This window comes from Phallusia mammillata, chromosome 6, assembly GCF_965637545.1.
Source record: "Phallusia mammillata chromosome 6, kaPhaMamm4.hap1.1, whole genome shotgun sequence".
Lineage (NCBI taxonomy): Eukaryota > Metazoa > Chordata > Ascidiacea > Phlebobranchia > Ascidiidae > Phallusia > Phallusia mammillata.
The window spans coordinates 19,210,761-19,234,587 of NC_137257.1; the positions used below are offsets into that span (position 1 = coordinate 19,210,761).

Here is a 23,827-nt window from a genome sequence, read left to right on the forward strand (position 1 = left end):
GACCGACAGATCTGTCTTTACTTGTCAAATATAAAAAATATACTCAAAGAGAGCGGCAGACGATCAGCGTCAGTGTAAAGTTTTATTTGAAACAGAAATATTAATTTCGCTTATTAAGGCATCATCAGTTTCTGTATGAAGAAAAGAAACGATAAAAAACACATAAAAGTTAAAACGTTAAAATACTAAAACAACTAACAGCTACGATACCAGACAATGGCAAAACTATGGAGAACAGCTGTAACAAAGGCCGACGCTAACTGAAAATAAAGTGGCAATAGAAACGCCGGTAGCAAACAAAAAACTAGCAGGTGTAAAAATGGCGTACGTGTTGATAAGGGGTGGCGCGTGCGGGGCGGAAAACAGGTCATTTTGTTCGCGGCAAAATCATAGGTTGTAGGTTAATAGACGCCCTTAGATCGTTTAACCATTTGTCCTCACAAATGTCCAGACGGCTCATAGGCGGCTCTTCGACGAACGTTACCATGAAGCAACTTGAAATGTCCGGCTTGTTTTTTTCGGGATAGGGATGGTTAATTATATAGTGTTTTGCCAGCGCCATCTTGTCGCCCTTAGCGTCGGTCAAATCACCTGTCCGCCACGTTGATCGGTGTGAATTCCATCTAGTACTGAAATGATTTTTTGTTTGTCCCACGTACTGCTCTTTGCATGTTGTACAAGTGGCCACGTATATGCCATAATTTTTGCAAGTCAGCTGTTGCCTTAGGGGGATAGAGTGGTTGGAAGGCGTGGTGATGCAGGAAGCGGAAGCAACCATTGCCTTAAACCCCTTTCTACCACCACACAATGCGCATTTGCCGCATGGTCTGGAATATCCACCAGCCTGTTTATAGCTCAACATCCTCGATGCGCGGTTCTTGGACAATATCGCGCCGAGTGTTTTGGGGCGTTGAAACGTAATGCCAGCTTCGGGTTTTAGCGCTTTTTCTTTTGTTGTCAGTTTAAGGATGCCTGGGAAATTTGTAGCCCAGAAAACTCTGTTATGCTGCTTCTGTGGCGTTGCTTTTGGGCCAAAACGTAGTTTCCAGGTGGAAGCCAGATCGATTACGTCCGAAGTCATTTTTTTCGGAAAGCAGGAAAATAAACATTTTTGTTTCAACCTCACAAGGCTGTGGATGAAATCCGCATCCGTTTCATTTAGGCGACGCATGCGTACCGCTTCCGAAAAAACAATGGATTTGAATACACAAGGAGGATGGTGTGAGAATCCATTCAAAAAACGACGAGAAACAGCCGTAGGTTTAACATAATCTTTTGTTATAAACCCTGTTGCAGTGGTGTCGCACGTTACATGGAGAACGTCGAGAAATTCCAGTTCCTGTCCGGGTGTAGCTGTACATACCTTTCGAAAAGTGAGGGACAAACCGAAACTGGCAAAAGTTTTTTCCAATACCTGCTGTACATTTTCAGCATCATCTGCACTTTTTGAAATCCATATTATATCATCAATAAATCTTTTAAACACCATGGTGTAATTTAGTATGGTGGAAGAGCATTGATGGATGATGTGATGAAGTGCAATATTGGCCACTGATACCGAGTGGTTGTCACCAGTGATTATTCCTGTCTTTTGGGAATATAGGCAGTTGTCAAACTGGGTGACAACGTTTTCAAGACAGTGCATTATCAGCTTGACCAGCAGGCGCCGGCCAGTGGCGCTGTACTTGGAATGTTTTTTCAAGGCATGAGCTAGTGCTACTTTTGTCAGGTTTCGGTCCAGGCTGGGATATAGGGCCTGTACATCAGCAGCCTCGATAATTAAACTATCCGTGTGGCCTTGTGCCTGGTAATCCAATTTCCACTTTTCTATTTCTAACAGGTACTCTTTGCTGTCCTTGCAATATTCGTCAACGATACTTTTGCAAAAGTCTTGACTGACAGGTTTAAGTAGGTACTCTAGTAGTGCTGTAATGCGCGACAGAGACGTATCCCCCGCCGCATGTACCAATCTCACCGGAATATCTGAGCACTTTGCAAGTTGCAGTTGTTGTGGTGCCAGTTTGTGGGTTTTAAACAAAGGGTACGCGTAAGCTGGTTGGATGTTGCTAAAAAACTTTGCTGAAGGTCCTGAAACATGATGATAAGTAGAACCAGTCGCTTTTATACCTACGGTGTGGAACAACATGTCCATGTCTATGACATCGGTCATGTGGAGTTTTTTTACTAATTCTTCGCACTCGAGATAGATATGCTTTTGATAACTGTCAAAGTCCTCAGGTCTTACTGGCAATCTGGAAAACTTCATGAGGTTCTTTCTCATGATATAGCAGAAGTCGGAGTAGTCGACTACGACAATTTTTCCATCTTTGTCCGTCTCACATATGACTATGACGTTATTCGCGACAAGACGTTTAAGCTTCAGCAAGCTTGAGCGATACTCTAGGTTCAAGTTATTTTTAACTCCGTGTAAACGGCGTACAGCAGGACCAAGAGTGCGCATTTTCACCCGTACACTTTCCGTATAAGCAAGAGTTTTTTCGTCAAGAAGACTGGGGTCAGGTCTTGAAAATTTTGGAATTTTTAATTTGGGTGGCAGCATTGGTTTATCTTGTGATGAATCATCTTCAAAAACATTGTTCCATTCTATTCTGCGAATGTGGGACTGTGCATTTAACCATTCTGAGTTTTTTTCTTTCTTGGTCCAGTCAGGTGTTGGTGCAAAGTTTAACCCTTTCAAGAGGAGCAATTTGTCCGTATGTGACAAAATCTCTCCGGATTTATTTAAAATGCAGTCTTCGGCTTGTTGGTTCATAACAGCGGCATTAGCTTTACGTTTACGTCGGATGTAGCGGTTTCTGTCGCTTTTATTCTTCAAACGACGTTTAGTGCAATGTGCGTCACTCCGAAGCGCGGACTTAAAACGTTTGCGGAGTTCAGCTTGTTTGAACCATAACCAATTGAATTTGCGCTCATATCTGATTTGGTAGCTGTGGTAGCAAGCGCCGAGGTTGGGCGGCAAAACCTGAGGAAGTGTAAGAGTTTTGTACGGAGCTAGTTGTTCAGTAATTTTCCTCCTCTGTTGAATAAGCAGAAGATCGAAATCTACACCCCTACGTTGGTTTGAGGGGAGTAGGACGTTGTGTTTTATGCATTTTCGCAAGAAAACAGCTTTGGTGATAATCGTTATCCTTTTCTTTGGTCTTATTAGATCCACCTTGTGCAAATCAGGGATTCTAGTTTCCATGTCAGAAGTAAGTGTAATGTCATAACAGACTACAGGAATCAGCCTCTGTAACAGGGTGGTGACCGACAGATCTGTCTTTACTTGTCAAATATAAAAAATATACTCAAAGAGAGCGGCAGACGATCAGCGTCAGTGTAAAGTTTTATTTGAAACAGAAATATTAATTTCGCTTATTAAGGCTGTTTTAGTATTTTAACGTTTTAACTTTTATGTGTTTTTTATCGTTTCTTTTCTTCATACAGAAACTGATGATGCCTTAATAAGCGAAATTAATATTTCTGTTTCAAATAAAACTTTACACTGACGCTGATCGTCTGCCGCTCTCTTTGAGTATATTTTTTATATTGTTGGAACAAGTCGAGGGGTGTCTTAACAGAAACTTACCACCGGTGTTAAGAAAGGGTTTCCGGTTCCTATCAAATATTACCACGTTGAAGTTCGGCTGTCACAGATTGTAAACATGTACATATGGTTCCCAAACTTTTTCATATTTTTTTCAAAACGGTCCCTTTGCCATTATTTCGAGTGCGCGGTCCTTAAGCCTAAATGTGTATTTCATAAAAACGAAAGTTACATGGCCCTCTTTCACTTGTCACACAAATGGCGAATTCTGGAAAAGTAGTTGTCAGAGTTGGACACGTAACTTAACTGATAAACACAAAAAACCTATGTTGTCATAAGTAACAATTTAAACTTTAGGGAGAGTAGGAGCACGGGCGGCATGGGGTTATTGCTACTCGTCGTGCAACAAGGAGTGTAGAAATGGAAAGGAAATACGAATTAGGACGTTCTGGAGGAAGATGTATAACAGGAAAACCTATTCAAAAAATGAACTGCAATAATAAAGATTGTCCGGCTTATAAGTAAGCGTGATAAGTAAGCAAAATAAGGCTTCCTAGTGCCCTTCTTTGTTGTCAAACGCTCCTTGTGACTAATTGTATTAGATTCGTTTCCAACTGGTAACTGTTAAATTTGAATGAACTTAATCAATTTGAAACCGCTTCTATGCATATTTATATGTACGGTAACAAACTGAACTGTGTCCCAACAGCTGTGTGGTCGCCTTACAGTGAATGGTCCGGATGTTACTGCAGCGCAGGCAAACGATATCGCGTTCGTCAGTGCAATGGAGGATTTATAACTGATGGCGGCTGTAAGGGAAGTGCTTGGAAAATCAATACGTGTATATGCAACCCTACAGCAAGCGCAAGGAGAAAATAATTCTACCCTAGACAATTTTTACAAACCGTTGTGCAGATGATTTATGTTCATATTTCATTTCGTTGAAGTTAATTGATTTACTTTTACCCGGTTTACCCATCGCAGAGATTGTGATCTTGTTCCTGTAAATATATATTTCTGCAACAAAATAAATCTACCTCAGAAAATTTTAAGACCAAAAAAGTACAGCTGCACTGACTAAAGAAGTCTCAATAAAACTTAGGACTTTGAGAACAAACAAATTTAAATCAAGATTAACAGCGTATTAGGCGTGACTAAAGACGTAACACTGATGATGAACATAGAACGCACATTTTTCAATACATTTATACACATTCTCAACAGAACGATTGTGAGCAATATATTTATACACATTTTCAACAGAACGATTGTGAGCAATATATTTATACACATTTTCAACAGAACGATTGTGAGCAATATATTTATACACATTTTCAACAGAACGATTGTGAGCAATATATTTATACACATTCTCAACAGAACGATTGTGAGCAATATATTTATACACATTCTCAACAGAAACAAAGCACGTTAAACATTTTCCGCTTGGTGTGCCCTCCACGTTTCGTTGCATGATGTTCTCGCTTTACGCGGGTGTTTTTGGCTTGCCAATCGAGTCATCGTTACAACTTTTAACACAGACTGGAAAAATCTCATTCAAAATATGTTTCATAGATACCAAAAATGTTGCAGGATAGATGGAAGTTATGTACAGGTATTATAATCTACTAAAAGTTCGCAGCATTACTTATATACTGAATGTGATATACCCAAAACATGAGTATTAGGGGTCGAATCCAAAATAATCTTACCAGTCCACGTCTTTTTATAACTTAGGTCATTTTTCGGAAATATTTGTTCCACAATTAAACTCAAAAGCCTGAAAGCCAGGCATATATATTGGTAATTCATAAGGCAGCACCATCAAAACATGTTTGTTCATAGATCTTGTTTACCACGCCGACACCATGAGTCACATACGGTACCGCGAAACGCCAAAGACAATACATGAAGAATAATTTACGGAAGCATGTATTGCACCCATCGATTGTATGGTAATATTCTGTTGCCACGAACGTATATGGTTCAACTGACACGTTTGAAACAGACAAATCGGTATCCAGCAGGTTATAGGAGATTTTAGGACCGCACAAAAAGAAGACAAGACAAGATTTGATTTAATTAACCATGAAAAAGTTATTAATATTGTTAGCATCATTGTATTGTGTTTCTATCGCGGGTACGTATATAAAAAGTGCTTGCGTGTTTTAACATTAAACCAAAACTCATTATTATGTTTAAAAGGGGAAAATGTTCTTTTGCTACCCCTTTTATCCGCCAGGAGGAAAAAATATAACAAAAATATAATAAATATGGAAAAAATATAGAAATATGTATTAAAAAATACCCTTAAAGCGAAGTATTGATGCAAAATGAACGTCAATTTTTGATGAAGTAAATTACAGGTTTAATCATTCATCAATAATTTGCAGAAAGTTGCCCGCCAATGGATTGTGATAAGAAATGTGATACCGGAATCAGCAGAATTGACCTGGAACTCTGCCAATGCGTTTGTTATGTGCAACGTGACGACATTCGAATGAAAGGTAAGAGTTTCTCGTTTTTGGAAAAGAAGTACAAAATTTACGTTCCGCTGGGCTGGGCTAGGTTTGCTCAATAGATTACAAACATTTTTAAAACCATCACATGTCAAGGTGTAAAATTAGTTTCAGTTTTTACAACAAGACAGAGTTGCAAGGGTTCGGGCTTGCCTTAAGGACCTGACTTTAGACTGGGCATAACTTAAGCCATATTTTTAACAACTTTCTTTAGAAATTATACTAACGTAAGAACTGTCATGACACAAATTTTGCCGAATATCGATTGGGGGCGCAAAGAGCATTTGCAAATATTTAAAAGCAAACTATGTTAAGATGCTAGTTGTAAGGGCTATTCATACAGGAGAGAGGTTTTTAATAATAATAGCAATAACAAACTTATGAACTTTATTCCTAAAGCTAAATTTAGTTCGTAAACCCCGTCCTAGCTACTCTGGTAAATTAAATAACTGTGCCATTTGCGCTCTCTATGGGTATTTAGCAAACCTTTTGTAACTTGAGTTCTTACGTTCGAAGCTCTACCGTTTTCGGGCCTGTAATGTGCTTGCAATGGATAATAGTGTGATTGGTACTTCCATTTTGGGATAAACCTAACTTTATGTAAAGCAGCATGTACAATTGTTGTACTTGGATTCTGAGTATTTTAAACATTTCAGTAAGTAGGTGGGCAGAAATAGAAGAAGGAGTTGGAAAAGCTGTCGCAAACAATACGGGTATGTGGACGGTAACAAACGCAGCAGGATGCATAAGAATTCCATTTTGTTTGTCTCCTGAACTCGGTAATAATTGTTAGTAATTGTGTGCGGTATCGAATTTGTTCTTATGTCTTTTATTCTTGTAATAGGGTAAGGTATACTTTTTTGTAGTAGCCGAGAGTATTTTCTAAAGTTAGTTATACGGGGTGCTTAAGAATTTTACACTAGTTGGGACAAAGCAGCTTCTTGACGGTGTGGGGATTGTTTTCTTTGAGTTTTTTATTGAAGTAAATTGTGTCATAGAAAAACTTTTTTTTACACATGACAATAAACATTACAAACCAGAGTTAATTTGGTAAATTGGTCACTATTTAATGCAAAAATATCACAATGAAAAACACAATACAAATTTTGTCATATAGGACAATTTGCAAAGAAAAGCAAAGAAAATAAAACTGAATCTTTTACGTCTGCAGAAGCAAGTGAAAGCCACAAAAATGCAATAATTGGTGGACTTGGAGTGCTCAATGCAATAACTTGTCTAAAGTTTGAACCAGCACTTCCGGACGATATCGACAAAATTGAATTTTTCAAAGGTACGGGATGTTGGTCGTACATAGGAAGAACTGGTGGAACTCAACGGGTAAAAGCAAACATTTATTTTTCACATAGTTTCAAACATTAAATTAAAACCAGATAGGTGGATTAGCACATTTTGCCATTGCACATACACTATGAGCTTTTTTGAAACATAACATATTCCTCAATTTTTTTTACATGGGGTGATATATTAATCGCTGTTTTTTTTATAACCTATGTTTGTTTCTCCTAGCAGAAACATTTGGGTCCCCAGACATGCAAAGTTGTAAACAAATTATTTCAGGAGATGAACATATAGATAGTTTGGTGTTGTTAAATCAAACACAGTGATCAGCACTGTGCTTAATAATCCTAAGAATAATGTACAAACTGTCGAAATCTTAATACATTCAGACTTGTTTAAGTTTGTCCCATTTTACGTACTATAAAAACATGATGGCAAAATGGGGTGGACAATCATCAGAAAAGAAAAAAATATATAGAAAAAACTAAAAATGAATTGAGTAAAACAAAATAAACTTGTTTCAAGAAATTGAATGAGTATTGTCTTATAACGCTCTAAATCCAAACAACACAGATTTCCCTCAAAGATGGATGTGATTATGTTGGAATTGTTGAACACGAAGTTATGCACGCTTTAGGAATTTGGCACGAACAATCCCGTCCAGACAGAGACAATTACGTCTTGATCCACTTTGACAACATCATACCTGGTTAGATCTTTATAACCACCAAACTTAGCGTTTTAACACAAAAAGTTTGTTTTGTTGATTACCGTAGTTAATTTGTTTTCAGGAAAAGAGCACAATTTTTACAAGAAGCCAGCCGATGAAATTGATTCGTATGGCTCCCCATATGATTTTGGATCGGTCATGCATTACTCGTCATATGCGTTTTCTGACAACGGACAGCGGACTATCACAAAGTATTATAAACTTCAGAGATTAGCGAATATACAAACCTTTATTTTTGTTTATTTTGCCAGAATTGACGGAAGCGGATACACTAGACAACGGTATTGCCCTTCCCATGAAGATCAACTTCAGATAAATGCAATGCATTCGTGCAACGGGAAACGAGGAATTCCGGAAACTATTGATTGCTATCATCCCCTGGATCGTGGTTTCAGTTACAGGGGAACCCAATCGACAACAGAAAGCGGAAAAACCTGCCAAGCATGGAACTCGACGTCCCCTCACTATCATTATTAGTATGTTACCTGTTTAGATGTTCGCTACCTGTAAGAATTTTTATAGGTTTTTATGCGGTAATAACTTCACTACCAAGAGGTAAGTCATAAACCATTCAAGGAACTCTTCCAGAAGTTTTATTATGAGCAAGTCACGTTTTGACGTTTCATAAAACACGCGTTTATTAGGATAATGACAAATTTTGAAACACTAAGTTCTCATATCATTAAAATTTGACATGCTTTGGGGCCAGAATTTAAGTATGCAAAACTATCACGATGCAGATTTATTGTGATTGAAGTAAATATTTTGCGTGTTAAATAAAACATGGGAATAAATTGAGGTTAACGAGAGGAATAGGTTTAAGAACAGATGGCGTAATTTCAACCAATCCCGGTCGTTAAAGAAAACACGATGCTTTGATAGTAAACCGCTTTACCCAAACGTTCAAATGATTCTTTTCTATTCGTTCAGATGTCATGAGACAACCCTAAGCTCGATAGATGAGATATAAACAACTTAAATTTTATCAGTGATCCCGACGTAGTGACTGGCGCTGGATTGGAAGAGAATTACTGCAGAAATCCAGACGCAGATACTGTAGGGCCTTGGTGCTACACAACAGACTCTCAAACACAGCGGGAAGTATGTCAAATTCCGCATTGCGCAAACGCAGGTAAATATCGCTTAGGAAGTTGATACATGTAAAGTGGCCAATTTTCCATGTGTCCATAAGTCAACACGATATTGTCATAGATTACATAAGTGTTCTATATGTTCTATGTTTACTTTTGATTTGTTTCGGTTTTCAGTCAAACGTTTGTAATTTGCAGTGCCCGAAATTTCGCTAACCGCTGAGGAAACATGGAACGAATGGGGCAATTATTCTTCGTGCAACAAACTTTGTGGAAATGGAAAGAAAATGCGAGTTAGAACTTGCTCCACTGGCACATGTTCCACTGGAAGACCATTCCAAAAAGCAACTTGCAACAATCAAGACTGTTCCACTCGTAAGTAGAAAAAACAAGCAAAAAAATTGGTACGCTGCGCTATATCAGAATACACGGAGAATTGTTTTCCCGGAAAAGCGACTAATTTAATGATTTGTGTTTTAGCTGTATGGGGACCGTATGGCGCATGGTCGGGTTGTCATTGCAACAGAAGAAAACGTTATGCAGTTCGCCAGTGCGTTGGCGGTTATATAAACGAAGGAGGGTGCACTGGAAAAGCTTGGAAGTCTGGGTCATGTACATGTTCAGGTAAGATTTATAACATTTATTTTTACTGATGACCTATATGCGAGATCGCATTTCTTTGTCTGTCTTTGAAGATAACCCCGCCCTACTCGGTATACATTAGGTTCTTGTGTTTTTTTCTAACGCAGTAAAAGCTGTACATGCCAATGGTTTTAAATTAATAAAGATTGATTACCGATATTTTACATTTTTTTAGTTTCAAAATACTTTAGAGGAGTCACCCACATGGACTTGGCCAAATCTTCTGCAAATCAATTTTGGGTTGCTAGGGCTCCTTTGTAAGGAGCAGCTCTGAAACTCCCGCTTGTTTATGACTCATAGCGCAATGAATGTCATCAACAATTTCAAGTTAAACATATAGCTCTTCTTACTCGACTGTAAACATTAGCAAACGTTTTTACTTGACTGCCAGTAGGCCCACGTAGGACAATATTTTTTTGCAAATCATGGCCTCGTGTTTCATGCATGGGTGGGCCTTGCATAGAATGACACGCATATACTCTGTCAACTGCATATTGTGTGTTATTTAAGTCGCCAGTTGAGTTTATTCGCTTTGGTGAAAGAACACATAGCGACGCGATTGCACTAAAACAATCACCGAGCCGGAAATTACTGCGCAACGGTAAAACGTTATGGAGCGCAAAGCAGTGAAGGGCACAATTGGCGGATCATGGCTGAACGCGCTGTAGCTACATGGTGTTATAAAGCGATATGTGGCCGGGGCTTACATGAAAGTGAGATTGGCGCATTGTGAATCGTCCCAAACCACAAGTTCTAATGTATACAATCATCTGGCTTTCATTTTTTTTAATTCTGGCACAGTAAGACAACAGTACTGAATGAGTGTATTTTGTATTGGGCAAAATGTAACCTACAGTTTGTGTTAAAATTTCTTAATAGGTGCTACAGGAACATGGGACGCATGGGGAAGCTACTCTTCGTGCAACAAACAGTGTGGAAATGGGAGGAAAATGCGAGTCAGAGCATGTTCTACAAACAACTGTCCAACAGGAAGACCCTTCCAAAAAAAGACCTGCAAAAACCAAGATTGTTCAACCCGTAAGTAGCCATTGAAAGGATTTGATAGCAAATTCAGTAGCCAAAATTTAGCAATATTTGTGGACAAAATATTAACTAAGCACAACATTCGAAAAAGTCAAGCAACACATTTGTTTGCATGCAAAAATGGCTTTTAATTATTTACCGTTTCATCTTGTGTTTCAACAGCTATGTGGTCGCCTTACAGTGGGTGGTCTGGTTGCCAATGCAACACAGGAAAACGTTATCGCGTTCGTCAGTGCAATGGAGGATTTATAACTGAGGGCGACTGCACTGGCAGGGCTTGGCAAATTAGATCGTGTGCATGTAGTTATAGCTGTTAAGCAGGATCGAAATGTTGATGTGTATCGTAATATTACTTGTATTGCTTTGTAAGAATTTAATGTTAAGTCGTCGGATACCATTGCATTTCGTAAAAATTGTCACAAAACTGTCTTGTTGGGTGAAATTCAATTCAGATAAACAACTGCTTTAACTGTCGTTTTGCTGTTGGATCATGTTTTGTCGAATTCCGTCTGCTTTCGTGATCTAAAGATGCTGTATGTTGTTGTGTGTGATTTCGTACTAATCAGAAAATAAAATTTTTCAAAATCCTTTAACTTTTTGTTTTGATGTGTAAGTACGTTTACATGTAAAATAGAAACATCGGCACGCTTACACACTTTAAAAAAAAAACGCAAACAAAACAGTTAAAAAACAAAATTTTGTGTTTGAATGAAATTGAATAACAAACTATACTTCCAGCACTAATTGTTATAAAACTATACCTTAATCTTTTAATTGGAGTGAAGCATCGTACAAAGTATGCAAATTGAAACGTGCAGAATAAACAATATAATTTCTGACATCAATCCAATTATCGCACCAGTTCACCCATCGTAGAGATTGTGTTTTTTGTGTAAATGTTTATTTCTGCTAGTCAACAAAATTAATCAAATTATCTCTGTTAGTTTGACGATTAAGTAAAGTACAACCGCAATGACAAAAAAAATAACGTTATAATACAACTTGAAGCGTTTTGACCACAAACAAATTCAAACCAAGAATGACAGAGCATTAGGAGCAACACTAAAAAGTATACAAAAACTTCCTTTTTAAAAATGTACACTAAAACACTAAAAATTACATAAAAAGGTGTAAAAATCAATACAACTTTTAGGCCTCAAATGTACGCAAAGATTCAAAAGAAATCTAGTATAATAATCGAGTCCAATATTTAAGGCCGAAACCAGAACCAGTATTAAACTGATTTTGGCCCGAACATTAAAATAATCATTTAAACACGTTTGGAAGCCAGAACTACTTGAAAAACTATGGGACGGCTGAAAGTAACAATACACATCCTGTGCGCATGCACATCGCAGCTGCAGCCACGTTAAACACTTTACGTTAAGGGCACCTTCCACTTTTCACGTTTCATAACGTTCTAGCTTTGCGCAGGAGCTTTTGGTTTGCTATTTTGCTTCGAGTCACCGCAACGACTTTCAACACAGATCGAAAATATTCTCAGAAATATATTTCTCGCATGAAAAAGTTGATAGGGGTATTTAGGCATAGGTATTGTAATAGTTTAAAAGTTACCTGACACCCAAGTGCAAAGGCAGGGTGTACTCCAGGAGTTCTTAACCAGGAGTACGTGTACCCCTTAGGGGTATGAAGCACTAAAGCAGTGGGTACGACATGCAGGGTGAAATCATACCGTATTTAGGCATATTTGAAGAGAATGTGTAACAAGTTACTTTGTTATATGTATAAAACGGGTTGGTTTTGCACTACTTGCAATACTGTTTTATACTTCATGTATTCAACTTGCAAGTTATAAATACAATTATTGCAATCATGAAAATTCCTATTATTACAATTTTATTAACTTCCGTCGGCCATTTTAGACAGGGGGTACGAGAAAATTTCATGAAAGCTCTAAGAGTATGAGCGCTAAAAAGGTTAAGAAACACAAGTGTACTCTAAATGTAAAAACATGTTGCTACAACGCAGCTCCTTCAAAAACACATTTGTTCATGAATTTTGTTTGCCTCACTGACATCATAAATTACAAACGGCATAGCGAAACACAGAAGAGCATCGCGAGACACAAATCCTTGATCTTGATTTACTAAGTCATGTATTGTGGAAATTGGTTGTTAGTTTATTGTCTTGGAACATTGATGCACGGTTAAACCGACACGCTTCAAACATACAAGTTAGTATCGAGCAGTTTGTGTGAGATTTTGGACCAGCAAGAGGAGATTACAATTATGAAATGAATATTAATACTCTTGGCATTGTTGTGTTGTCCTATTGCGGGTGAGTAAACAAATGAATGTTTGTTTATGCTATAGCACAGGGGTCACCAAACTTTTTTCACTGCGGGCCGGATGAGGGCTAATAACGATTCACGCGGGCCGCATAGTTTACATGCCCTAGCGCCGTCTTTCCAAACTTAGCCCGCGAGGCGTTTTTAGGTGCGCCAAGATATGGTCTTTCTACAATCCCATTCAAAAAGTAGTCATGCGACTGTTAAACTGTATAATTAGTCCCATTTTACGAGCAATGCTTGTATATTACGCCACAAGTGAGAACAGAAGGCACTTGTTTGCGCACAATTAACACTTGTAGACTTGTCTGTGACGTAACAAACTGGCTTTGGATCAATCCTGGGCGTTATAATCCTTTGAAACTCGGTAATATCAATTCTGAATATCCCCACAGAAAAAAAATTGTAAGGAGTAAATTAACTTTTAATGTTACAAAGTTATTAATACAATTTGGCAACCTAAAAAATGTGGTCGCGGGCCGGATGAAATGACCTTGCGGGCCGGATCCGACCCGCGGGCCGTAGTTTGGTGACCCCTGCTATAGCATATTGTCGTATATACCTGGTAACAATCTGTGAATAATAACGGCTAGTTATTACCACTAGAGTCAGTGTTTCTCAAACTTTTTACCCCAGGGCGCATCCATAAAATACCAACACTGCTAGTAGCATGGAAAAATACATGCTTTCACGTTGGGGATCACATCATATAAATTAACTTTTTAGTTATTGTGGGGTGCAGTCGGCTACCTTTTAAGCACCCAGGCGCACTGTTTGAGAACCACTGCACAAGTTGATTGGAATAAAGCTAATAAATTTGTATCAAAAAATACCTTCACAAAAAATAGTTCAAATGCAAAAGAAAAATAACAGTTTCTTGTTTTTGCTTTTACATGTCATGACAGAGAGATATATAACTTGGATATTTTAGGAGTACACTTTAGTTGTAAGATCAAAAAGACTTCTACCATCACAATGAAGTAATAGATCCAACCTAAACTTCATCATACGACAAAGTAAAATTTTAAAGTGTAATCTTAAACAAAAATACAGGTTTAATTATTCAACTATGATTTGCAGAAAGTTGCGATTCAATGGATTGTGATAAGAAATGTGATATTGGAATCGGCAAACTTGACCCGGAGATCTGCCCTTACGTTTGTTATGTACAACGTGACGACATTAGAATGACAAGTAACATTTTCTTGTTAACGAGAAACCAAAATTACGTACCATGCTCTCGACAGTTAAGGTGAACATAAATTTATAAATGTATGAGCCTTGAACCGTCTATGGCTCTATGCAGACCGGAGATCACGGCACACTCATCTATAATCCACAGTTTGTCTCATTGAAGGCGTCATGCCGCATCAGCATTTACCGCCATATGGCAACGCTTAAGCTAGAAAATCTAGCCTGCAGTGGGATTCGAACCGACGACAAGAGTCTTTTCTGGACTCGCGCTATACCAGTGGTTCTCAAAGTATGGGTCGCGACCCAAACATGGGTCGCGCAGGGTCACAAAATGGGTCGCGCTGTGGTGATTCAATTCTGCCCAAACGAACTTTGTTTTCAATTTTCAAGTATTTTTAATTCTCAGTCCTGACTGAATTATTGTATCATAGGCATTTTATGTGGCTTTATCTTAGTAACCTTGGAGTAGTGCAGCATAAGTAAATGGTTTTCTGAGGGTTTTGGTAGCACCGTAGCCAAAACAGCCTCACTCGACAACGCTATACAGCAAAATGAACCAATCAGATTATAACATGCAGACAATAGCCTTCCAATTTTCTATTACGCACACGGCGATTGTAACACGTTAGCACGGGGAATGATAGGAGGTTAATCATACGAAACTGAACTTGGAAAGTAACAGTTAGCGTTGATAACAATTCATACAAAAATATATATATTTTTTTAGGCTTGGGTCGCAAGATGTTCATAAAGCTCAGATTTGGGTCGCGGTCAAAAAAGTTTGAGAACCACTGCGCTATACCAACTAAGATACGCAGGCTCAGTGGAGAATCCGCTGAAAGTTGAATCACAAGCACCGTTGTCTGACTCGAATGCTGCACATGTTAGCTTCGTAATAGGACATCGCCAGATTGACAATAATATTTTATACAAGGTCGTCCCATTTTAACAATTGTTTTATTTTTTTGAAACCTTTAGCATGTCCCAGCTTTAAGCATATATTGACACACCCAACACCCACCGCGTGTCTAGGGAAAATTTTAAGTAAAAACTTTGTAAGCAAAAACTAAAAAAGAGTGTTTAAACTGAACAGGATTAGACCCTCAAACAGGCAGCATGCTCATTGACGATCATAGGACATAAAAAGCTAACTAAAATGGAAGTATATTTTTCAATGAACGGAATTAGTCAAGAGATATCGTGAAATATATGTATTTCACCAAAACGGCATCTTCAGTTCCTTATTGAGATAGAAATGCATATCAAAATGTGTTCATGTCAACATATGTCATAGTATTTAGTGGAACGATTTTTTTTCGTTATCCTGTCTTTTGAAATAGAGAATCAGGTGACTACTTTGTAATGTATTTTTCGTAATCAAGCCATTCGTCACCATCTTTGTCTGCTTCTTTCATAATGCAATCAATATCATCGTCCGCTTTGGTTTGGCCGATTACGTATTTTAATTCCTTCCACTCAACAAAACTGTCCCTATACTGTGAGGACAAAAACGTTGTCGAAAATGTACAAAACACTTCTTGATAGGCAACTAAAACTTCGTTCAGTATGTTTGAAGCACGCAAAAGAACATCACAAAAACTTTATTTCATTTTTTGACTCAATGTACTCACTAAGTATGGGGTAATTGACCAGATATTTGGTAACTTTCCGCTGCGATGTAAAATGTATGCCTAATCGTAAGCTTAATCAGAGGACGAGTGGCGTAATTTAGGGTGGATCTCGGGCCAAATTAATCAAATACCCAACCACAATTAGGTTATAAAATCTACACAAACTGCCCACAGGTAAATAAGTATCTCATTAGTTCAGTGATTTACTTGTCTCGCTTGCAAAATGAGAGAAGTAACACAAAGAAGAATAGTTGCGCGACAGGTCAATGAAGAGGTCAAGCATCGGCCACCAAGTTTTTCACCCACTAGGCTAGGGCGTTTAATACAGCTATACTATCAGTCCATTTGCGGTAAGTGCATGTTTCAATAATACGCAGACACACTGTCGTGCCTTGATAAAAACTCTCTACTGATCTCTATAGTTGCCTGAAATGGTTTTGGGTGCAGAAAACGTAAAGAATGTTCATCCTAAAGACAAAGTAGTTGTGTGTATAAATTGCTAGACCAGATTTGCCGAACTGGGCTTTTTAAGCCGTTTTATTCAAAACTATCAATGTTTCTTTGGCAGACTAAGTTTTGCTGACTGCGAGAATTAAACTAATGGGTGGGTTCTTTGCCTATGACTACTTAAGATATTGTCAGCCACATTTTATACCAACATCTGGCATCTCACAAGGAAACTGGCAAAAAAGGACCACAATTTTATTTTATTTTTTCTTGTTTTTTGACAGGCTAAATTTTTCGCAGAGTTGAAAAGTTACGTATATTCTCCCCTCATCATAATCACGAACTCTGCAAATTTAAAAACATGCAATTAACAAAATGATATGCTTTACTTTACATATATGAATATACAAACGTGGTCTCAAATTTTTTTGGGGCACATTGTCTATTTGTTTTGCTGAACTGTTTGCAAAAGCACTGTTGCAGTCTGTTACTTGTTATCTCACATAGACTTATTTTCTAAGCAGCAGAATTTTTCTTGCATCGGAAAAAGATACAACGAATAAAACACAAGATAATCCACAAAAATGTCTTAAATTTCATATTCGGACAATAGCTAATATGGGTAAAAAATTATAAATTTCGAAGCGTAATTTTTTTTTGTTTAAGTTGTCTCAAAATAATTTGTCATGCAAGTATTTTTTGCTACCTTTGTAATTTATCCTTCCGTCACGGTCCTTATCATTTTCCATTATAATCAGCACAACCTCTTTATAAGTAAGGGGTTCGCCAGTTCCTTGCATTATGAGGTGAAGTTCATACCACTCAATGAAACGGCTGCCATTCTATCCAATCAGATAGAGGTTAGAATATGGCCAAAAATTTAAGTTTGGGTTCCAATTTCAGCTTTCTTTTATCAAAAACCATTTTGTAACAAAGATTGCAAAAACAATGCAAACAAACAAAACACCTGCGTCGAGAAATGTTTGTATACCTTGTCAAAAACTTGGAAGGCCTGTTTTAATTCCTCGTTTTCGGTAGTGTCACGTTTGTGCAAATATTGCAAGGAATTCCGGAAGTGTTCTTTCGCCATTTCTTTAGTATCTGAGACAACAAAATTTAAGCAGTTGTTGCCGTCACTCTTAAATCAAACTTAAAATTAGATTCGCCCAGTTCGTTGTTTATTGGGCAGGGACTATGATGAATATAACGGCGGAAACATTTTGCGAAAAAATGGGAAAAAGCTAACTATGATGCGAAGATTAAGCAGAAAAATCTTTTAAACCATCACCAAGCAGTAAAATGGTCTACTCACAAACAAAGTTTGAGATGATTAACAAGCAGATAAATCAGAAAAAATACGTTCACACAACATGAAAAATATTATCACTATGTTTAATTGAATAATTTGTGGTAAAGGCGCATCCCCGACTTGTGTGATTTAAACGTTAAGCTTTACGTTGGTTACGGAAACTACAATTTTCTTAAGGTGGAACAAAAAATCTTTCTGCGAGTCTGCGAAAAAGAAAGAATGCAAGGCTGTGTGCACCTACATCAATGTTTTTGTCCCTAACATTCGCTCGGTACAACCATAAGACGTCCCAAACTGCGTATTCAATGGACCAAAAAGTCGTCCACCGCACTAGCAACATTAAGTACCACCACAAACTTGCGTCAAAGTGCTAGTGGCTGAATAAGAGCAGAAAAGATTTTCCTTGTAATTAACAACAGCAAATCAGACGTTTTCAAATTTTAAGGTATATTAATTAACTTAGACCATATAAACAGCTGTGAAGGTTTTCGTCAACATCTAACACACCGAACACCACAAAAGTGAACAAAAAAGCTACATCGCCAGAATGTTTACTAATTATATGGTGTTGCTCTGTGGCATTCAATACCGAATTATTATTTTTATAGCACAAACAACTGTGCTTATAATTTAAACCGGTCAGAAATTTTTACTTACTTGCTATATGCATCAAACAAAGCAAAAAAAGAAGTATCAAAATCTTCTTCATCTTAGAGAGCGGTTCTTGTCTTCTTGCCTTATTACGTGCAGTCTCAAAAATGCTTTACTGCCTTTGGGCTCAGAACAAAACTTCGTAGTGCCCAAGGCCAGGCTGTGTGTTCAAAGAGAGCGTAACAGCAACATGCAGTTGGGGTGCTGCCAAATGCTCGAGGTCAAAGCTAGGGCCTGATCGTGTGCTAGATAGTGCATTTGGTGACCAAACGAGATGAGATTTTTAAAAAACTGCATTCAACGCTTTTTTATCGGCGCTATAACAAGGGAGTTGCACTGACATTGTTTAAAGCATCTAAATAAACTCATAGATATTTGTAACACAGCTAGTCTTTTTTAAGTTTGTCAACTGTCGATCCATTACGAATATATCTAGTTATTATTTAGTGTAGGTGAAACATGTACAAAATGCTTTTAATTTTCAATACTTACTGGAAAGTCTGTTTGGAACAAGCTTTGTCGTTGTTCTGTTGTTTAATCGCAACTTCAAACCATGTGCCGTCAAGAGTTATTTTACCTCCGAATTTGACTCTTGACATTGCAACCATTCGGCTTATAAACAAGTTGCAGATGCTGTAGTATAACATATCAAGATTTTGTAAACAGTCGTAAATTGTTGCCATTTCACGAAAACTTTATCACTGCTCTATGACAACAAGAAAAATGTATGCCACTCTTCTTTATCCTATCCATGTCTTTTACCAGGTCACTTGCCGAAACAACACATTTTACTTCCATTAAATGTATTACTCTGTTTTGTATGTTAGTTTCAGCACATTCTGGATACGCTACATTCACCTAACTGGGCCTTCTTGTGAACTAAATGCTTTATACTGTGAAGTGTGTGTCAAAGTAATGATCGGCTGGTAAACCAGTTATTGGGCAGATATTCATAATTGTGCAGTGCAAAATCTATTATAATAGATCGGAAGGTTCTACATTAGCCGTGTACATGTTACACAATTTCTGTGGAAAATTAGCATTCTAAGGTGTTATCTTCAAACTAGACTGCAACTTATTTACTTCTCACTTGCACGCACCAGTCTATTTTTTGCATCAGCAGTCACTTATTAGGTACTGATCATTTAAAAACATTTAAAAACGTCGCAAAGTTAAACATTTTCGGCTAACACCGTGCTTTACATAACCACGGTGTATCTTAGCTACCATCACATCACAGCAGTGGTTCTAAAACTTTCAAACATACGGCGCATTAACAAACTATATTTTCATTTCGCGGAACACTTTACAGCCCAACGACACGTAAGTAGTTAAAAAAATTTTGATTTGCAACTTTATTGTGTTGGATATCAAATGCTTTTTTAGAAAATCACAAAAATATGAACTTTTAAACGTTGTCATGCACGATCGCATCTAATCATCAAGTTCCAAAACACCAGAGAATGTTTCCACATTTAAAATTTCGAATGTTTCACAGGACACTTGGTTCGTTGTTATAACTAATATTATCATTTTCCGTTCTGGCCTTTGCTTCATCGACCTTCCCGTCAGTTTTTAAACTACGCACATTTTCGACGCTACTGGTCGAAGGGTGGCAGCTTCAACAGATAAGACCTGATACGATTAAAATGTTGTTTAACCGTTAGCACGTGTAGAGTGTAGACACCTGGCATCGTTGTATCTTACACCGTAAAGTAATCGTTAGTTGGTTTGTCTCCGTCGTTTAGCGCAGTGCTCCGCAAGCGGTGTGCCGCGGCACACTGGTGTGCCGCAAGACGATGCTGGGTGTGCCGCCGCAAAATCGTAAGTTTTTGTTTTAAGTTTGTTTTTGAGTTATTTAACATCATAGCAAATGCTACAGTTCACAACACCAAACTAAAGCGTCACTACTCACTACACATTCATGTTATGTTAAGTCATAATATACTTTATAATGGCTTAATGCAAAGGTCTCAAAACTCAGGTGGAATGCCCTGTCAGACCACCGATGACAAGAAACAATCATTCTTTATTAGTAATGAGCTAGAAATAAACGCGACGTTTTAATCGTATGATGGAAATAGTCCCTCCTTTCGAAAATCAACAATTCCAATTGTTTTCACGTGTAGTAGTTAATTGTACTTCGTTTTTTTTTTACTTTGCTACATACATTAAATGGCGTAAACGAAACACATATTTAAGCACACAATATTTTTGTTCATATTACTTTTACAAAAAAAGTTCCAACAATACGGCCCTTTACTAACGTAAAAAAATGTTTTTGGCCCTCAAAGAAGTTTAAAAACTCTGGCTTAATGCTTTTTTTTTCAAATCGCATTTTTGGTTCGGGTGTGCCGCCGAACATTTGAAGCTTGTATGGTGCGACGTGCGTGAAAAAAGGTTGCGGAGCACTGGTGTAGACACCTGGCATCGTTGTATCTTACACCGTAAAGTAATCGTTAGTTGGTTTGTCTCTGGCTAGATTTTCTATTTTGTTCAGGACTGTCAAAGCTTACTTTTATTGTTGATTGCAGCTAAAATGAAATGTTACATAAGAAAGTTAGAAACAACATCAGTAACACTGAGCATAGATCTTTAGGCTGGAAATCGACGTCTTTGTTGCTTGTTTGGATTTATTTGGAATTAAAACATAGCAACATTTAATATCCGCCGGGTAGCGCTAGCGTTTGATGCAAGAAAATACGAAGCAGCTATTCGGAATTTGGCCGAATGGTCCGGCGCGCATGAACCATACAGACATAAAAAACCTGATCGGGATTCGTCCCCGAGGCTGTCTTGGGTTCGAAGCTCATGAGAAAAAATCCGGAGACGAAGTTCAGGAGCTGGGTCTAAGGCGCCTGACCAATTAAGAGACATATCTTTCATCAGTCCATTTCCCCAAAAACGCCTTGTTGAAGACCAATTGTCTATTGCGTTGTATACCTGGACATAACGAGTTTTTTTTTGAAGCCTAGAAACTTTATTGGTTTGAATTGTTTGTAAAATTTTATGAAAATATCCAATTGGTTGACAAATGGATACACGTTGTAAACGCTAGATCAATAATAAGTGTCACAACATATATGCGTGTCACCGTGTGTAATGTTATATTCCAGACAGTGTCATTGGCTATATACAAAGTCATTTCCGGGATATGACGTAACACACAAAACAAGGAGGTTATAATTGCAATGTTGTGATAACACAAAAGACCAACAGCAACCGCATATAACGTAAAGTATCTGCTAAAATTTAGCAGCTAAATGGACCACAAGTAAGATTGTTTTGTTTACCCGACCCGATGCCGTTTTTTACACTGACGTTATGTAGACAGTTGTTGATCGGTTTAAATCACCTTAATTGGTAATTTTTGGTATCAATCACCTTAATTGGAGTTTAATTGGTATCAATCACCTTAATTGGAGCTTTCCGTCAGTTTTCAAACTACGCACATTTTCGACGCTACTGGTCGAAGGGTGGCATAAATTGTTTGCAGCTTCAACAGATAAGACCTGATACGATTAAAATGTTGTTTAACCGTTAGCATGTGTAGAGACCTGACATCGTTGTATCGTACACCGTAAAGTAATCGTTAGTTGGTTTGTGTCATATTAGGCGTTGAAATAGAAGACTATATTCACCGTATTTCTGGCTAGATTTTCTATTTTGTTCAGGACTGTCAAAGCTTACTTTTATTGTTGATTGCAGCTAAAATGAAATGTTACATAAGAAAGATAGAAACAACATTAGTAAAATCGAGTATAGATCTTTAGGCCGAAAATCGACGTTTTTGTTGCTTGTTTGGATTTATTTGGAATTGAAACATAGCAACATTTAATATCCGTCGTTTAGCGGTAGCGTTTGATCCAAGAAAATGCAAAGCAGCAATTCGGAACTTAGTCGAATGATCCGGCGCGCCTGAACCATACAGACATAAAAAACCTGATCGGGATTCGTCCCCGAGGCTGTCTTGGGTTCGAAGCTCATGAGAAAAAATCCGGAGACGAAGTTCAGGAGCTGGGTCTAAGGCGCTTGACCTATAAAGAGACATATCTTTGATCAGTCCATTTCCCCAAAAACGCCTTATTCAAGACCAATTGTCTATTGCGTTGTATAACTGAGCATAGCGAGTTTGTCCAGTTTTTTTTTGAAGCCTAGAAACTCTATATTGGTTTGGATTATCTGTAAAATTTTGTGAAAATATTCTATTTGGTGACAAATGGATACATGTTATAAACGTTAGATCAATAATACGCGTTACCACATATATGTTTGCAATGTTATATTCTAGACCAGTGCTCCGCAACCTTTTTTCACGCACGTCGCACCATACAAGCTTCAAATGTTCGGCGGCACACCCGAACCAAAAATGCGATTTGAAAAAAAGCATTAAGCCAGAGTTTTTAAACTTCTTTGAGGGCCAAAAACATTTTTTACGTTAGTAAAGGGCCGTATTTCCATCATACGATTAAAACGTCGCGTTTATTTCTAGCTCATTACTAATAAAGAATGATTGTTTCTTGTCATCGGTGGTCTGACAGGGCATTCCACCTGAGTTTTGAGACCTTTGCATTAAGCCATTATAAAGTATATTATGACTTAACAAAACATGAATGTGTAGTGAGTAGTGTAGCTTTAGTTTGGTGTTGTGAACTGTAGCATTTGCTATGATGTTAAATAACACAAAAACAAACTTAAAACAAAAACTTACGATTTTGCGGCGGCACACCCAGCATCGTCTTGCGGCACACCATTGTGCCGCGGCACACCGGTTGCGGAGCACTGTTCTAGACCAGTGGTTCTTAACCTTTTTTCCTTGCTGCACTCCTTTCAAATTACCAACCAATTTTCGCACCCCCTTTCAAATCACTAACCAATTTTCGCTCCCTCTTCTGTAATTGCTTAAATAGAATAGACCTAATCAACCTCAAAGATTCAGCATCCCCGCACCCCCTTGGAACAGTTCTCGCACCCCTTGGGGTGCGTGCACCCCAGGTTAAGAACCCTTGTTCTAGACAGTGTCATTGGCTACATACAAAGGCAGTTCCGGGATATGACGTAACACACAAAACAAGCAGGTGATAATTGCAATGTTGTGATAACACAAAAGACCAACAGCAACCGCATATAACGTAAAGCATCTGCTAAATGGACCACAAGCAAGATTGTGTCATTTACTAATCAAGCAAACAAAGTAATACAGTAAACATCGGTTAATCCGGACACGATTAGGCCACATTTTTTCCCGGATTAGCTGAAGATCAGGATTACCCGATACCGTTTTTTTTACACTTACGTTATGTAGACGGTGGTTGATCGGTTTAAATCACCTTAATTGGTATTAGTAACTGCCCAATAATAATACAAATAAATAACACAAATTTATTGATACATCGAAAGTCTATGGTAATTGGG

General features: G+C 37.9%; 1 protein-coding gene and 1 long non-coding RNA gene across 2 annotated transcripts; one reads left to right on the top strand and one right to left on the bottom strand.

The window, feature by feature from the left end:
- Positions 1–333: 333 nt before the first annotated feature.
- LOC145231934 (uncharacterized) lies at positions 334–2,063 on the bottom strand. The gene has a single exon (XM_080096398.1). It carries the CDS (start codon positions 1,643–1,645, stop codon positions 368–370), a length of 1,278 nt encoding a protein of 425 aa, XP_079952524.1. The 5' UTR covers positions 1,646–2,063; the 3' UTR covers positions 334–367.
- An 8,472-nt stretch (positions 2,064–10,535) lies between these two features.
- LOC145234450 (uncharacterized) lies at positions 10,536–11,256 on the top strand. The gene is made up of 3 exons (XR_013861289.1): positions 10,536–10,541; positions 10,708–10,866; positions 11,035–11,256. It is a non-coding gene; the product is annotated as an uncharacterized LOC145234450 (long non-coding RNA).
- The last annotated feature ends 12,571 nt before the right edge of the window (positions 11,257–23,827 follow it).

Coding starts and splice junctions, on each gene's coding strand:
- LOC145231934 (XM_080096398.1), bottom strand. CDS start 1,645: ATGCACTGTCTTGAAAACGTTGTCACCCAGTTTGACAACTGCCTATAT.